General features: G+C 46.0%; 1 protein-coding gene across 2 annotated transcripts; it reads right to left on the bottom strand.

Moving 5' to 3' along the window:
- Window positions 1-2,342: 2,342 nt before the first annotated feature.
- Window positions 2,343-16,871, bottom strand: TNFAIP3 (TNF alpha induced protein 3). Of its 2 annotated transcripts, none has more exons than XM_036248413.1 (9): window positions 16,745-16,871; window positions 13,374-13,686; window positions 10,137-10,327; window positions 9,340-9,487; window positions 9,002-9,172; window positions 7,987-8,167; window positions 5,488-6,392; window positions 4,603-4,853; window positions 2,343-4,037 (listed from the first exon to the last, which is right to left on the bottom strand). In XM_036248413.1, the coding sequence occupies exons 1-9, from the start codon at window positions 16,841-16,843 to the stop codon at window positions 3,765-3,767; spliced, it is 2,532 nt and encodes an 843-aa protein (XP_036104306.1). In that variant the 5' UTR covers window positions 16,844-16,871; the 3' UTR covers window positions 2,343-3,764. The 2 variants fall into 2 exon arrangements, with proteins under 2 accessions (XP_036104306.1, XP_036104307.1); XM_036248414.1 differs by having other exon boundaries at window positions 4,672-4,853.
- Window positions 16,872-17,762: the final 891 nt, after the last annotated feature.

Below are 17,762 nucleotides of genomic sequence, written 5' to 3'. Positions count from 1 at the left end.
CAGATAAGACAGATGATACAACTGCTGGAGACATGAACGAAGACTTAAGTTGGTTCGAATTGTATGTGTTATGCATTGCATAACATGTTGGAAATTGGACTCCAAAGCCTTTTGCTCTCATACCATCTTTAGAAACACTTTTGAGTCCTGGCCAGTGTGACTCAGTTGGTTGAGCATCATTCCTATATACTGAAAGGTCATCGGGTTGATTCTAGACAAATGGAAGCAATGCCAGTTCTTTTTTTTTTTTTTTTTTTTTATCCTCACCCGAGGACATTTTTCCATTTTGTTCAGGTAGAGTGGGAGGGAGAGAGGGGAACAGAGAGAGAGAGAAACATCGATGTGAAAGGAACACATCGAGTGGCTGCCACCCACACGACCAACCATGGCCGGGGACAAACTGCAACTGAGGTACATGCCCTTAGCGGGAACCGAACCCGGGTCTCTCCAGACCGCAGGCCGACGCTCTAACCGCTGAGCCAAACTGGCCAGGGCGCAATGCCAGTTCTTTCCAAGTTCTATTTTTCAGTCCTCCTATGTCTAGATTATTTGCTTTTTGGAAAGTCATCAATTTCTTTGAGACTCTGAAGAAAGGCATTGATTGGTCCCACTTCATAAACGTGATGTACACACCCCAGCATAAAATTGTGATGTGCTTTATAGGGTCCCTAACTCCCAGTCCAACCAGGACTCCAGATTGGAGCCCTGCCCTAATTAGCTCGAAACCTGCCCTAGTTCCCCGTCTAGGAGCCATTCTTCTGAGTCAGAGTTGATTTGCTAATTATAAGTCACTTCCTATTTTAGAAATCTAGATGACTTATGGTCAAATGCTTATGTCCATCATGCTGACTGAAGAACTGTAATTTTTAACGCTGGGTAAGGAAGGAAGGAAGAAAGAAAAAGAAGAGGTCAGTTTGAGGCTTTGTGATTCCTCGGGGTATGCATTCATACAGCTGATACGAATGGGATGCAGTGGCACCCAAAGTACCACCTGTGAATGATGCTCGCCTAATTGAAGTGGAATCTAGTAAGAAGTGTAGAAAAACACTATAAGAAAGCAATCAGCCAAATCCAGAATGTGGGCTATTCTACAGAACAAATTGCCTACTTGCCCTAACAAATTAATAGCATGAAAATTAAAGGGGAATATTATAGGATAAAAGAGCCTTTAAAAATGGTAGCAACCACAAGTAATAGGATGTTTTGTGGAGTGGACCATCTGAGAGCTTAGAATACACACTTTGTATTGAATGATACTGAAGATAATTTAGCTAGGTATAATAATGGTGGTTATAGAGATAGAACATATCCTTCAGATATGTTCCTTCAGAGATGCACACAGATATACTTGTGGATATGAGGACATAATATCTGGGAATTTCTTTGAAATAATTCAGAAAAAAAAAAAGGAGGGGTGAGAAATGAAACAAATTTGGCAAAATGTTCATAATTGTTGAAACTAGATGATGGATAAATGGAGGTTCATTATACTCTACTTTCTTGTATACTAAAATTTCCCATAAATTAAAAAAAAGAGTATGATTTTTTAAAAGTGTGGTTTAAAATCTGGCTAATAATCAGAATCTCCTGGGGAACTTAAAAGAAAAAAAGAAGAGTCCAGGAGCTTTCCAGTCCTCCTGAATCAGTCCTGTATGGGTACATTTGCCATTTTATAATTTACCAGAACACTGATGCTGCCAGTCCTCATGGCCATCATGGCCATAGGTCACCTCTTCTAAGGTCTGACCCAGGAAATCTACACCAGTCTTCCTTCTTCCCTTCCTTTTTCTCTTTCCTTCCTGTCTCTCTACTCTTCCCTCTTATGTTCTCTTCCTGCACAAAACTTAGGGCAGGAACCTGCAGAGGAGCACAGCCCTAGCATCTCATGGAAATGGGCACTGGGCCTTTTCCACTCCTATCCAGGCCTTGGTGTCCTGCTGCTCAACCTGATGTCTTTCCCTCATAATTATTATTTCTACAAAGTTCTCCTTCTGCCCGTGGGTGAGAGATGTAGCCCCTGCCCAAGTAGACCTTGAAGTAAAGCTTTTTGAGAAGCGTTGTCTTAATATCTGAGCCTTTTTCTTTTATCATTAGTAGATAGAAAACATCAACATTTGTTCTTAAATAATTTATTTTTTAATATCAACTTTTGGGAAAAGTTATAATTATTTAGGAAAAATTTTAATAAACCAAACAGAGTAAACAGAAGTCTACTGAAATAACTAAATGTGCAAATTTCAAATGTTTTCTATAAGAAGTATAAATAATTCTATTTTTTCACATTAAGAATGAGAATAATGATACACAAAATATTAAAATATCAAACTTAAAAGAAACAGGTGAAAACACTGAAGACTATGTAAAATTAGTCCAGATAAAAAAATGGTAACTTTTACATCTGAGGAAAAGTGTGTTTCCTCCCACCCTTTTATCTTCTAGGAAGAAAACAGTGACACAAAGTACAGAGAGAAGCTGCAGGCCGAGGACAGGAAGAAATGTCCTCATTCTCATGGATGTGAGGTCACTGCCCTGCACCCCAGGACAGCACTGATACAGCAAATAAAACCATCACTGAAGGCCACGTGTTAGCCCGTGACCTTCTCCAATCCCATCCCTGCTCCTTCCCAATGTGATCCCTCAGGAGGTAGCACAGTCAGAGACAATTCTGCACTGCGGTTGGGAAGTGGCTCTGGCCCAAGTTTCACGGAGAAGCACGAGATTTTAATAAGTTTACTATTGATGCAATTCCTTCTTTCCTAGGGAAGCAACGAAGGTGCACCAGAGAGGCGGACACCCCTGCTGCAGTCAGGATCTTGTCTGGCTCCACGAGGAGACCCACAGCAAACATGTTATCCCAAGAAGATATGGAGGCATTTCCCCCAGAACAGAAGAAACTTCATTTAAATAACCTTAAAGTTTGCAATAAAATAAATAAAGTAAACTCTAGACACAGGGCCTTTAACAAGGCAGTGGGTTCAGTTCATGAAGGCTGTACATACAGGTGGTGCCCGACAACAACCAGAAAATAGGTTATTATCATTCAGTCTTCTTACTCTAGGGCAGCATTTCAACACAACACAAAAAAACCCCTCATACACAGGGTGCGTTATCTATGTACACATTTTTTTATGCACACCACAGTTCAAGTTAACCTGTTCAGAAGTGAAGACTGTGATAACCGAGAGTTACATGTCTTCCCACTAAAATATTCTGGTTCTTACAAGGTGCATATTGTGAAGAGCAGCTGGTTTGCTTTACAGTACAAACTTCATCTCAGCAGCCTCAGAATCAGTCCATGGGAAAGGAATAAGCAGGCAGGGAAAAACCATGAACCCCTGACACTGACACTGTCTCTTCTCCCTGAGCTTCCCGACCTCACAGAGGCCCGTGGGCCACAGGGCTCAGCTTCTCGCCTCCAAGCAGCGCACTGAAGGCAGGCGGAGTGGCTCTCACCGTTCCTTGTCCCTTTTCTCGAACGGTGATGTCGCAGTCCTGGCACACATCCCACGTCCACGAAGTCCCTGTCTCGGCTCGCAGGCGAGGAGGAGCACCAGGCTGGACCCGACACCACCGCGGCCACTCAGGGCTCGCAGGCCACCGAGGAGCACTCCCCAGTTACCGAATCCAAGGCCGTGACCAACAGCTTCTCTTTCCTCTCCTGCTCAAAGACGCCCTTGAGCCCACCGTCGCAGGGACGGGCCCCGGAGTGTTTCGAGGACAGCACCACGCTGGCTAACGGCTGGGGCTGGCTCACCTGCTTCGCTTTAGCCATACATCTGCTTGAACTGAAAGCACTCGTTACAGTAGCCATTGCACTTGGCATTGCCGAAGTGGTCGCAGGCAGGGGCCCGGCAGCGCTGTTTGGGGGGCTCGTCAGGAAGGGGCTCGCCCCGGCCCACTCTCTGGCCCAGGTGTTGGCACTCCATGCAGAGTTCCTCGCTGCGGCAGGCCAGGATGTTCTTGCAGGAGGCCCGGGCACACTTGGGCCTGGAGGCGCTCTGCGTGGTTCGAGGCACGTCTCTGCGCTGGCTCATTCTCTGAGGGGAGAGAACAGGGAGAACGGTGGTTCACATCTCTCAGGGACAGCGCCGTGTGGTCTCAGAGGACAGTGGATGCTCTGTGGGGGAAGAGCATCTGCCTGAGCAAGGGGGCGTCTGTCTACGAGCAGGAGCTCCCCAGGCACTTGCTTCCCAACCCCACAGAAGCAGACCTGGCCCCAGGGATGCCCATGGAGCCCCCGATCCTGACCCTGTGGCCCGCACACATGGGCCCAGTTCACTTCTGTTTAGATGAATAAGCTGCCATTATTTTAGACAGACTCCTAACGTTCTGTGAACAATGGGAGGAGCATCTATCAGTCAAAGTTTACTTTTCTTCAAAGCCATCCAGGAGGCATCTGCAGGCTCTGCCTCTCCTCCCGTCTCCTCTTGGTTAGGGGTTATTTAAGAAAGTCTGTTGGCCACTTAGACGTTTGTGCTTCTGCCACAGCTCCAAGAAGTCCCTGATTGCCACCTGGCCTTGCAAGGCTTTAAGAGGTTTGATTCTATGGCTAATTTTAATTGCTTTTAAAAATAGATTCTAAGGTGTACTTAGGCCACGTACATGAAAAGCAGCAGCTCCAGCAGGCAGGGCTGGCCCACGGGGGAGGAGGAGAACCTCAAAATGTCTCACCAGTTGCTCTTCAGTCCTTTTTGCTTCATGAAATCTCTGATTTTGAGCCTCAATGAAGCACTTCTGACAGTATCCTTCAAACACGGTGCTCCCGAGGGTGCCGCACTCCCGCCCGAGGCAGGGCACGGCGTTCTGGAACCTGGGGGCCGCGGGCCTGGCTTTTCCCGACGCGGCAACCAAGTCTGCAAGAGAGTCGAGACCAGTCAGCACCATGCATGGGTCACCGAGCAGAGAGAAACAATGACTTGAAATAAACAGGCTCCAAATGTAGATTAGGCCAGCCTTCATTATTTACACGAAGCAGCCTTTCCTCATTCAACAACATTTAAAAAAATGATAAGCTATCACTGAAACGTCTTTGACTTGACAAATCTCTCCCTTTTGAATGGGTCACACTGGTCAGTCACAGTAACAGAACAGAGACTAACGCCCATCCTTCTTTCAAATAAGAATGTTAAAACCACAGATTTTATTTTACAATGTCAGTAGAGTCGTCCCTCTCTCCAGCTGCTGTTCTTCAGATTTGGAGTTTTCTCTATTATACCAAAGTCCCAAGAAAAGTCTAATTTAAACTCTACCTTATAGACACAGTATTGAACAACCTTAGAAATAAATCCCAAGAGCTCTGCCTACAGGACGCATTTGGAACTCGGTATCCCGTGCCTTTGCTTCCATGTGTGGCTGGCAGAGCCAGTGTGACTGTCCCTGTCATTTTACCCCGCTGCTCAGAAGGGCTCCTTTCTTAAAGTTCAAGGACAAACCCCTTCTAGATAGAAGTTTCAAAACAGGGGTTAGAAAATGCATCATTTCACTCACGTTTATTTTCTTTGTACTCGATGAAACACAGCGTGCAAAAGCCCTGGTTTTCGGGAGTCCCAAAATACATGCAACCAGCTTTCCTGCACTTGCTCGTCCCCGTCCTATCCCCTGGAGTCCGCGTGGCCTGAGAAAGGCAGCCAGGGGGGGCCTCGCTCCCAGCTCTGTGGCAGGAGTGTGGGGAGAGACTCTGGATGAGCTGTGCTGGGTCCGACTTAGACCTCTGATGACAGGAAGGAGGGATACTGGAGCTGAGGTCTGAGGACTCTGTCATAGTCCTTTTGAAGCAAGTGCTGCAGATCCCATTAAATGTCCTGGTGACATCCTGGAGGCAGGCTCGGCACTTACCAGGGTCTAAACGCCTCGTGGTGTCCGAGGTGTGGCCCCCGTTAAGTTGCCGGGCATTGTGGCATCGTTCACAAAATCCGTTGTGCTGCACGTTCAGCGTGAACGGGCAGCCGGGGCTCTTGCACTTCATCGCCGTGGTCTCGCTGAACAGGAAAAGGCTGGGTGCCGTCGGAGGGGCCGAGCGAGGCCCCCCAGGTAGCTCCTCAGGGCTCCAGGCCACGGGCTCATAGGCCTCACCCCGAGAGGCTCCCAGCACCACGCCAGGGCCTGGCTTGGAGTTCAGCTTTGGGGATTTGTTTTGGTTCTTTTGCCGCCGCTCTGCACATTCATGGCATAGAGGCTGGGTGTTCACGGACATGAAGAAAGGACAGTTGGGTGTTTCACATTTTACGTCCATGAGAGACAGCTGGGGGACGGAGGGTTCCAAAGCGTGCTGAGCCTGCAGCTCTCTGCGCCCCTGCTCGCTGTTCTCCTGCCACTTCTTGTACTCGTGCTGGACCAGTTCACAGTAGTCATCTACCAGGTTGATTTCCTTCGGCAAGTTAGCTTCATCCAACCTGAGGACGCACAGGAAAAGTATAAGCCTTCACACACACACGATCGTACAGCAACAGTTCACAGAGCAAACTTTCGGAATGTGGATTCTAGGACCCGTGGAGTTTGCACCTCCAACATGGCACAGCCAGTACTTCATGATTTCAAGACTCGCTGTCTTCTTGAATCAATGTTGGCGCACCAGGAATTATGGGTAATTCTGAAGAAAGGGCTCCTCCGGGGCTGCCGCACACTTAACGGCTCTAGTCCTCTTTTTAAAAGTCACATTTCCTTTCTAACTTCTCAGAGATTAAATGTCTAGTAAAAGATTGCTCAGGTGTTCTTTTGGGACTAGACTATTATAGTACCAACTACTTTGGAACTTTGTGTTCTGTACTTTGTTGTTACTAATTTTATTATTTTTTAAATAAAAATGTTTACATTCTTTTTTTCTTTATTGATTTTAGAGACAGAGGAAGGGAGAGAGAATGAGAGAAACAACGATGAGAGAGAACATGGAGTGAACACCTCCTGCATGCCCCCCACTAGGAATTTGGCCCACAACCTGGGCATGTGCCCTGACCAGGAATCGAACCAGTGACCTCTTGGTGCATGGCTCGATGCTCAACCACTGATCCACACCAGCCAGGCTGCTATTATTAATTTTAATCATTTTTTTAATAATACTTATATTATTTTTTACTTTGTTGTTGTTAATCCTCACCCAAGGATATTTTTCCATCTATTTTCAGACAGAGTTTGGAGGGAGAGAGAGAGAAACAGATTGGTTGCCTCCCGCATGAACCTGACCAGGACTGGGGACCAAACAGCAACGGAGGTATGTGCCCTTGACTGGAATCGAACCCATAACTCTTGGGTCCATGGGCCGACGCTCTAACCACTGAGAAAAACTGGCCAGGGCTTCATTTTAAACTGGTGCCTGGTCTCTGTTGGAATTAATGGCTGTGAGCAGTAACCAAGAGGCAGACACACCCCTAGACGTTATTTATTGACTCTGTAATTTGTTACCCTTTACTTTGGGAAACAAATTCTCTTACATCTTTGAAGGTTATTTCTTGTGCATATCACGTTCCAAGAAACAGGCATCTCTTTAACCTAAAGCCAATGTTTAAAACCTGGATACCTGCGCACTGTGCGCTCTGGGTGTCCCCTCCCCTTTCTTGTGGTGAAATCACGTGGCTGCCACAGAAACACATCCTACTACCTAGTCTGTGTCTGGCGTGTCTGTCCTTACCAAGAAGCCAAGAAAAAAAGGCTTCTGTTTCTAAGAATTTTCACTTGCTGGTCTAGTACTAGAGAAATCAAGAAAAACAACTACCATTATGTAAACAAACTTTTAAAAGCCACATTGTGACTCTCAGCATCCAGACACGTAGGAAAATCATGGTGGGTAAATTACTCGTTCTCGTTTGAAACGAAAGTTAGTAATGCCTCAAGTGAGCCTCTCCGACTCCAGCAAGCCTCCACAATGTTTCACGCCGGAGAAAACTGGACTCAAAAGCTCTACTGTTGGGCTTGGGGGTGGCAGCCGCTCATGTGGCTGAATTTAAGATGGTTAAAGAGGACAGAGGATAGAGGTAACAGTAAAATGCTTACTTTGCAGCATTAATCAAGTGGGTGGTGCCATGGTCCCAGCCTTGGACTGGGACTTCTATCACCATCAAGTATTCTTTCAAGAGCTTCTCCTTCATCTCGTTTTCAGGATCTGTCAAAAAGTGAACTTTTAAGTCTTCAAATCTTCCTCGCTCTCTATTAACAAGTGGAACAGCTCGGATTTCTGAGGGGAAAAAAAACACATAAGTCAAATATAATTCTACTCGATGAGTTGTGTGAGGCTGTACACATAACAATTAAAATTTCAAAATGCAGCAAGGATACAATTACAGAGTAGAACACTATTATCTAGCCACAGACTCAAACGGGGACACACACTCCGCTAACTAGAATACAAAATGCATTGTTTCCAGGAAGCTCGGAGTACAAGCTCGGAGGCAGTGGATCCGGTGGTTCAATTCCCACACTTCAGAATCAGACTGACTCGAGTTCAAATCCTGACTGCCACTATCGAGCTCTGTGATATTAGGCAAATTATTCTTCTGCTCTGAGCTTCAAGTGCCTCAACTGTAAAATAAGCCTCCCAATGCTTACAGCCCATAGAGACGCTGCGAGGATGAAATGAAATAAAGTAATATACCTAAAGCACTCACAAAGTCCTACTGCACATTAAGCTGTTATGCTAATAACTAACCTGATAGATATTTACCTGCTGCATGCCAGACATTGCATTAAGGGGTCTGTGTGCTTTAACTGGTCATTTATTAATAGAAATGGTAGGAGCAGGATGTATACATCCAGCTCCTATTTATAACGAACACGCTGAAAGTAATTCTGGAGCCATACATGAAAGGTAAGGGAGTAGCATGATTACTGCTATTGCAGTACTGTTGCTAACCAAGCAAATGACAGAACACTGTTTTTAATAAAAAAAGAATACACTTCGATGAGACTATTTCAATAAGCAGCAAAAGAGCGAACCCTGCCATTCAGCTGGAACAGGGTGTACCACTATCTACCAGCAGTTACAAATGTGAATGAACGCTCAGTTTCTCACCAGGCCCACTGTCCTTCAGGGTCACCAGCGGTACAAAATGTTGACTGTCGTAGCCAAGAACAATGGGGTATCTGTAGCATTCCTGGGCAGGCCAATGGAGAGGCAAGTAAATTCCGCCCACCTTCAAAGGAGCGAAATTGGAACCTGATTCTAAACTTCTCAGCATTTTGTCTGTGGAAGGAACGAAAAAGAAAATAATAAGGCCCTCAGGCAACTTTCATCAAATTCCATTCAGCTACTGTTGCCTGTAACTTTGGTAGCGTGGGTTTTTCTTAAGAGCTAAAGCATAAAAGCCGAAAAGCACTTACATACAAATAAGCAATCTGCGGGCACCTCACCTGAAATGACGATGATTGGCCTTCTGAGGATGTTGCAAAGGACGAATATGTGTATTTCTTCCAGTGAATTATACTGAAGGCCACTTCGGGCCCCTGGGGTGTCTGTGGATGCCATTTTGACAAGGTTGTCCCATTCATCAGTCCAATTCTAAAGGGAGAGGGGGACAGAGGGGGGAAAATGCTTGAAAAATCATTCTGCATTAAAAAGTCATTCTGACACACTCTATGGTTATTCATTTATATAACTCAGCTTGCTTTTCCCCTTTCTGGAAATCATCATTCAAATGATCACCCTTTTTTCCCCATTTTAGTTTTCTTCCTTTACTTTTTTCCACTACAAGGCAAACTCAGAAGTGGGGGAGGATGGCGGGGACAGCACCCGCTCTCACAAAACTCCCCGATGAGGCATAGCACTGAAGCCCCTTCCAAATGCACACAAAAATCCCAAACCTGTGACTGAGCATGGTGAGGTCTGAATCTGACTGGCTGGCTCGGGAAAGCAAGCAAAGGACAATCAAACTGAAAACAACCAAAGCGCCCCAGGGAAGACCAGACGATCCAGTGAAAATCAAGGGGCACACAGCTGGGAATCTGCTACCCTGAAGCCTCCCAGCAGTGACAAAAGCTTCGGTTCATCCCGCAGGAGGTTTCTGGTGTTTTCCACTGACAATGCTTTGCTTAGCCAAGCTCATGTGACCGAGTAAATCATATGCTTCTGAGAGCAGGGGCCAGCCCAAGGTCCCTTTCCCTCACCCTGGAGCGCTGTCGATAGATGTTAATGGGGGAACAACACATACCCGGGTGTCATAGCAAAGCCCCGTTTCCACAAATTCCTGAGATTTAAGAGACTCCAGCTGCCAACGGAATTTAAAGTTGCGCGTGTCCGTCTCCTTGAGAGTGCTGAAGAGCGCCTTCCTCAGGGCCAAGTCTGTGTCCTGGACGCCCCACATGTACTGAGAAGCAGCATGCATGAGGCAATTTCCATCACCTGAGGACGCAAGGGAAGCAAATTCAAGCAATCCACATCCAAATCCAGCAAAGGGTCTCCGAATCAATGAGCCCTAGTGCCATCGTGGGAGACCCGAGAGGGCATGCAGAAAGGCAGGTGATTTAATCTCCTAGTCAAAGGGCCAGTTGATAACACTTCATAGGTGATGACAGGGAAAAAATCCTTATCTTTAATGACTGATAGCAAAGACCAAAGGAGTCAGGGACAGATAATCACTGGACCTTGGTTCCAGCCGGGCTCTGCCCTAACTAGTTTGTTTAGGTGACCTGAGGGGAAATTCCTTAACCTCTCTGAGTCTTTTTCCATTTTGTGAAGTGAGAGCATTGGATTATGATCTCTCAAGTCTGTCCCTTTTCTAATAGTCCTTGATGTTCGGCTTAAGACACTGGCACAATTGCCTTCTGACTCTAGGAGAGTACACACAGTGTGCACAAACCAGAAAGCCAACTTGTCTCCATTCACTAGACAGGGACGGTCTGGCTATGACTCAGTGGTAAATGACTGGACCGGTCACTGCAGCCTTTGGGCCTGGGAGTTTCCTCTCCCGGTCTGTACAGTGGGATCGAGAACACTGAATTAGCTATTGTCGCCGATCCCCAGAAATACCTGTGTGAAGGTGCTTGTTAGAAACTGCACAGTCCTTTTGAAAAATTAAAGAGTGCCTGAAAATAATTCAGTGTTGAGGGCTGGCATTTGAAGTATTTTGAGAGGATTGAGCAAAAAAAAAAAGATCTAATTTTATTCCATTCATTTGTTACTTTTACAGGTTAAAATCCACAATTTAAGAGACTGTACTTCCAAACAGTAAACATTTTGGGATAATATTTGGCACCAAAAAAAGCTAATTCCTTGATCTCTTTTGGCAAGTGCACAATTGTTTTTAAAAGGAAAAGTTCAACTCCTTTCTTTCTATAAGTAAGGCAATAAAACTCTTTGAAATTTTATTAAATTTTAATTGTAGACAAACTGTAAAACAACAACAACAAAAACCCTGAAATTCATATCCACAGCCAGTGTCCCTTCAATTTACACGCTTAGAAAAACGAGCTACATAAACACTCCGACAGATGAACGAACAAGAGCACCCGCGCCTTATGTCCTGGCAGAAGTGTAGTAACAACTGCACTCTGTTGAAATTTCCCCTTTGCAAAATCTAGAGCAAAGATAAGGCTTTTTTTCTCTTCTACTTGTGCTTACTTTCAGTTCTTTATTGAGATGCACCAGTATAAAATTCCCTAAGTAACATCTGGAATTCCCCAGTGCTAAGTTATTTGACTAGCAATTGAGCAACAGCTATTGTACTTTTTGTTCTGGTGTGTAGACATTTAAGCTGCGAAGTGCACCCTGGACTTTCCAAGTGGGTGTGGTCAGGGTGAGCTGGAATAGGGCTACTCATTATACAAGTGAAATCGCTGCAGCCAATAGACGCTGGAATTTTTCTCATGAAGTTTCAACTTTATGCCACCTACTCCCTTCCTCATTCACCACAGTCTCATATCCTCAAATGCAAACTTGTGAATCACCCCCTCCCAGACGATTGACTTTGTAGACCCACCTATAGGGGGAAGGCTTTAAAAAAAAAAAAAGGGTGCTAATAAAAATCAGAGAGGAAAAGTCTTTTGCTTCCCCTCTCCCCTAAATATCTTTTACAGGATTTTAAGACATGTTCTTGAAAGTGGGGGATATAAAGGATTCTGAGCCTAAAAATCCCTATTTCCAGAAAATGTTATCAAAACGTACTGGCTTTTGTAGTTTTCTTTGTAGGGTGAATCCTTGTTGATTCGAATGACGAATCTTTACAAAACAAGTGTTTACTCTTTGTATTCCGTTTTTTCTTAAGGGAATAGAGCAAGTTAAACCTAAAACTTCAGTTAATGCTATTCATGCTAATAATGTTTTCCTCTTTCTACACCATTTCTAATTTCGCAGAATCTCTGTTTCCAATTCTCCCACATTTGACTCCATCTCTTTTTTTGTAACAAAAAGGGGAGAGTTAAAACCACAACCTGTCAGGAATATAGACCCGTTGATGATGACTTAACATAATTACCTACTTCTATGCATCACTTGATTTAATGCCAAGAACAACAGAAACACTAGCTATCACCAGTTTTTTCTGTTTCTAAGAATCTATGCTTCAAAAATATAAGCAAGGTGTTGTGATGATGATGCATAAGACCTCCTAGAACCAAAGCAAAAAACACGTCCTCAGTCACAAGTTACCCAAGTCAAAAATGGCCAAAGTTAATGTACCAATTCAGTTACTTAAGTTGATGTTCTATCATGTCATTGTCCACCAGGATTTCCTGCACGAGGATGAATGCAATATTTGATTGGGATGGTTTAGGACTGTCACTGGTCTAAGGACCTGAGATTCCTGCTCTTACCTAAACCAGAAGCATTTAACTGATCTTGGACAGTCTACTTGCTTCTTGTAATAAGTAGCTACATCTACGAAGTGGAATTTTGTATCTGCAAACAGTATGCTTGAATATTTCTGGGATGTGCATACTCTCGCTCAAAGGAAATAATTAATAAGCCAAACGGTAAAGCTCAGAACAGGAAACAGGACTAATGGTAAAGGATCATTGGGTAGACAGGCACAGACTTCAAGAAATTTAGTACTATCCCTAAAAATAATAAAGTAGAGGTCTAAAATCAGTTTATAGCATGGGACCATAAGCAACAGAACCCAGGTTAAGGAAGGAGCAGATAACAGGAGTACCTCTTGTCCTCAGCAGCCAGATGATTAGTCACAAGAATTAGTACCTAACAAGGGCATGCATGGTTTAGAAATGCATTCCCTAAGCCTCAATGTCCTCTGTTCTCTAATATACACAACTAGAAAACAGCCGTGATAAAAATATTCACAAAACAAGCTTGCTTTCATCGCATGCCCCTACAGAGTTTCTATACTAAGGTGTCAATGGCCTCAAGAGATTTATGTTTGGGCTAGCGCTATTAAAATGCAACGAATGGGGACCCAGCACTGTGGAAGCCAACCCCAGACAAAAGCATGTCTTACCATTCGTTTTCAGAGCCACAAGTTTCCTGACTTCTCGACACCAGTTGAGCTTCTTCTGACTTTCCAGGGAGGCCTGGATGCTTCTGTCTATGAGAGCTTTGTGGATGATCTCCCGAAATTGTGGACAAAACTGGCAAGTTCTGAACATTTCCAGTGTGTATCGGTGCATGGATTTGAAATGATGAATGATTCCATTGGTAGGTTTAAAAATATCTTCTGGAGCTCTCTCTCTGATTTTCACAGCTTTCCGCATATTGCTCAAGTACAGTGCCTGAGGAAGGAGTTGTTCAGCCATCGTGTTGCTCCACAACACCTGAAGAGGAGGAAAAAACCCATTCCGTTAGCCCGACTTTGATACTACCCCTATATACCTGCCTGCAGGAAACCCCAGTGTCTGATCTTGTCGTTACCCTAATCTGTAGGCAAAAGATCTTAGTCACCACCACTCCCAGGATACTAGCTGGCCCCAAAGATTAACTCACACTGGACTGTTTTAAATTACATCACTTTTAAAGATTAGTCTAAACAAGAGAAGGAAGGTGGAGAGTGGGTACTGAGGAGGAGGGGAATAACCCTATACTGGAAAGACAGTAAATATTTTGTGAAAAATCCTGCAATTTTATGCTGTCCCCTAAGCATCTGACTGTAGTTTCCTGTGTAGCCCCAAAGAGAAATATTTACAAAGAGTTTATTTATAAATGTATTATATTAATAAAGAGCTAAAACTGAATGTTGTATAAGCAACAAAAAAGCCTATGTCCAGCAAGATGCTTTGTAATTTTAAGGGCAAACAATCAGCAGTCTTCCTAAACATGTTTAATGAACTTTAACTATCAGACTAAGAAATAAAATAATAACAATAATAGAATAATAAATTCTACACTTCCAAGGGTAGACACTGGAGCTCAATTACTTCCCTGCAACTGCCAACCACATTTTATTCTCATCCTCCAGGTTACCAACACTCAGATGTACTTCCCACCCTGTCTTCACCCTGAAATTGTCAAACATAATCAACAGGTGGAAGGAAATGAAAGTCTGGAAGCAGATGAGGAAGAAATCTCAGCCAGGGGGGAACACTCAGCACATATGAAAGAGGAGGGGGGCTAAACCCAGCATCCACAAGCCATGCCAACAGTGTGGCATGATGTGAACTGACGTAATGAGGAGAGTCAGCTCTCATTCACTAGCCCCTGCTAGGTGCCTCGCCACATGCCCTAATTTCCAAGATGAAAACAAAGATGGTTTCAGAGAAGGAAGATATTCCCTAGAAAGTTTCATAGGGATTGTTAATCCCACTCGTGCATCAGACTATTTGCCAGGGAAGGCAAGCCTCTAGTTGAGAAAGAAGTTAAGTCAATGTAAGAGGGAGAAGAAGCCTAGATCTTAGGTTTCTCCTGGGTGGGTCTAGGCTCTCGTAAAGCCATTGATAAGGTGGTCTAAATTCTGTGGCCCACTCAAAGAAGAGAGTTGGACTAGATGACCCCAAGGTTGCTTCTGAGGAATTTTCTGGTGGTAGTTTTGGATCAGAATTCCTAATCTGATGGCCAGATGAGGCTTGGGAGAAGTCATTCTCTGGGTTAGATAGTGATCTCTCCTCTGATGTCAACCATTCTCTGCAGGTAGAATTGGGCAAAATTATAGCAGGACCACAGACACAGTGAAGGGACACAAACATCACACACACTTCCCCCCACTGTGGCACAGCAAAATCTCTTTTACAGTGTCATTTATTCACCTGTCCATCACTCAACAAGCACTGTACACCTTTATGCTAGGCTTAAAAATCAAAGCCAACTTTATTCCCCTGGCCCTCTTGAAATCACATGGACACCTTAATCTGCAGCTAAGACAACAAGTACAGGTCCTGCTCAGGTCCCACAACATCCGGGGGCAGAGCTTTGCCAAGAAGCCAGGTCTTCCAACACCTGCCCGTTGCTATTCTCATATCACCATACCTGTGGTTGCAATGCCTGCTGCTCCAGATGGAAAAAGACAGGCAATAGAAAGATTTGAAACAAGCTAGGTGGAGCCTCTTTTTGCTTTTCTGACTCTTCTATTATTTTCTTCTGAACCTAAAGATCTTGCAAACAGTGAGAGCTGTAAACCATATGCAAATGTCAATATTCCCTAGCCCAGTGTCACCTCATTCATAGCTTTAGCCTTGCACAGCCTGCAGAATTGCCTCCTTAAATCAAAACCCACTGAGTTCCTAGTACATGGGCTTCTCCACACTTAAGATTAAAGAATAAATTTTTCTGACCTATGACAGTACTGCCCTTACAGGCAAAGACATACAATGTTACCCTTAACATTTCTTTTACCTCACTGGCTTTTTATCAACAAATACCTCATGGAATTTTTGGAAAGTACCCCTCTGAATATTTTTAAAAATGTACAAAGAATGGCAAGAATGAAAGAAGCACCTTAGATAATGGAAAAGGCTCAATAACCTGGGCCACGAGGGCTGTGGCCCAGAGGGCTCTTTAATGAACAATGGTTCTCCTAAAATGCCACCCTGAGACTCTTGACCAGACCCGCTTTCCAAGGAAAGATCAGAGGCACGGAGAACTGAAAACAAAGCGGTCTCAAAGAGAGCTGAGCTCCTTCCTTACTTAATACCACTGCTTTCCTGAGAGGCCAGGTGGCAGGATGTGGGACGACCCCGACTGAAGAAGATTGTCTGACTGTGGGGTGGGGGCTGCAGCAGGGGCCTGCAGATCGCTCTAAACTGGAGCCACCAAAAGGCAGGCCAACGACCCATTTCTACATGCACACTTCTCTTATAATGCTGCAACTGGAAATGATGGACCCCGACCCGCGACCCCCACCCCTCTACATAGAATCCTCTGGAGTGTCTGCAAGCCCCCCCGAAGGGTTAGCAGGCTGAGCCCCCCAGCCCCCGCCGGGTTTTGTCGCCCCTGAGACCTCACACCCCCGAGGCGCTGGTTCTGCACAATCTGGGAAGAAGCCACAGCGTTCTGCAAGGTCTACGTGGCCAAGAGCATGCAGCCCTTGGTTCCAAGAAAGGACACGAACAGGAGCAAAGCACCAGCGACCACCCGACCAAGCGGCCGGGGCGACTCTCCACCAGTCAGCTGCAGTTTAAATTCTCTGCATAATCAGAAAGGCACAGACTACGTGCCTGGCTGGAGGAATCCTGAGCTGTCACCCAGCATCTGGAGCAGGCACCTCAACTCAGCATTTCAAAGCCTACAAGGAGCACAAACCGCCAACAAACTGCCCTCCAGAACCGCTGCAAAACCCACGCCAGGTCCAGCCGGCCGGCCCGCCCGTCGCCACATGCGCACCCGCAGCACCGCGGCGGGAGGAAGCAGCCCGGGCCGACGGCGCGGAGACGCGGCAGTTACCTCTCCGGGCCGCGCGGTCCTCTCCCGAAGTCCCAAGTCCAGCTCAGGGCCGCGAACAGCGCGCGTAGTGCTCGAGGTCAGGCGGAGGCGGCACCCCATGGACGCCCGGGCTCCAGGTTCGCTCTGGCTGGGCCGGCCGGGGGTGTGGATCGCGCCCGCCGCCGTTCCTCCGCGGCCGCTCTTGCTGCTCCGCCCCCGCGGTCCTGAGCGCTCTGCACTTGGCCCGCCGCAGAGGCTGCAGACTGCCAGTTCTCTTTCCTCTCTTTCTGTTTTACCGCGGCCGCAGCGGGGATTTCCATCCAGGGACTTTCCAGTCACGTGACCCGCGAGCGCTCTGGGAGTCCGCGGGCGCGATCGCTGGTGGCCGGCAGAGGGCGCAGACGGCCGCTCGACGCCCCGCCCCGCGCCCGCCCGCCCTGCCGCAGCCGAGAAACTCCTGCGATCCGCCCCGGGGTGTCCCCGCGTGAGTCACCTGGGCATTTCGGAAGCTGAGGCCAACGTCACATCCATGTGGAAATCGCTGTGATGGGAACTGGAAATGAAATAGGTTCTTTTTCTCAGCCGTTTTTCTGCAGAAAATCATCAACTGTGGAGAACAAGAAGGGGAATAATAAAGACAGAAAACCCTAAAAATCACCCGGCGTTCAGGACCTCAGGCCTCTGGGCCTGTCTGAAACGCTTTGGCTGTGCACGTGATGAGCTCCTGGGGAGCTCCCGACTCTGGGGATTTCGAGAACAAGAAGCAGTCACCGCTGTCCTCCCCACTTCCCGGGACCCCAGGCTGATGGGAGGCAAGTCCGACTTGACGTCAGGCCCGTGGCCCTGAGACCTCGAAATTCACAGAAACAAGGCCAGTCTTGGATAAAATTAGGAATCTGAACAACTACCAACCCCATCCCGCGCTTGATGGATTTCCCCTTTTTCATTTCTGCACAACATTCAGGTAGAATTTCAGTTTAGAAATCACTCCGAGTCCATTACTGTCCTTGCTGTGTTCCCCAAAGACCCTGTTAAGAGT

This window comes from Molossus molossus, unplaced genomic scaffold (genome assembly GCF_014108415.1).
Source record: "Molossus molossus isolate mMolMol1 unplaced genomic scaffold, mMolMol1.p scaffold_m16_p_8, whole genome shotgun sequence".
Lineage (NCBI taxonomy): Eukaryota > Metazoa > Chordata > Mammalia > Chiroptera > Molossidae > Molossus > Molossus molossus.
This window is presented reverse-complemented; position numbering and strand designations above follow the sequence as displayed.

Excerpts from the sequence above, each read along its gene's own strand:
- TNFAIP3 (XM_036248413.1), bottom strand. The coding sequence starts at position 16,843 with ATGGGGTGCCGCCTCCGCCTGACCTCGAGCACTACGCGCGCTGTTCGC. Across the intron at positions 13,687-16,744 it reads GGACCGCGCGGCCCGGAGAG|GTGTTGTGGAGCAACACGAT; the intron begins GTAACTGCCGCG and ends CCTCCTCTTCAG. Across the intron at positions 8,168-9,001 it reads CCTGAAGGACAGTGGGCCTG|AAATCCGAGCTGTTCCACTT; the intron begins GTGAGAAACTGA and ends TTTTCCCCTCAG.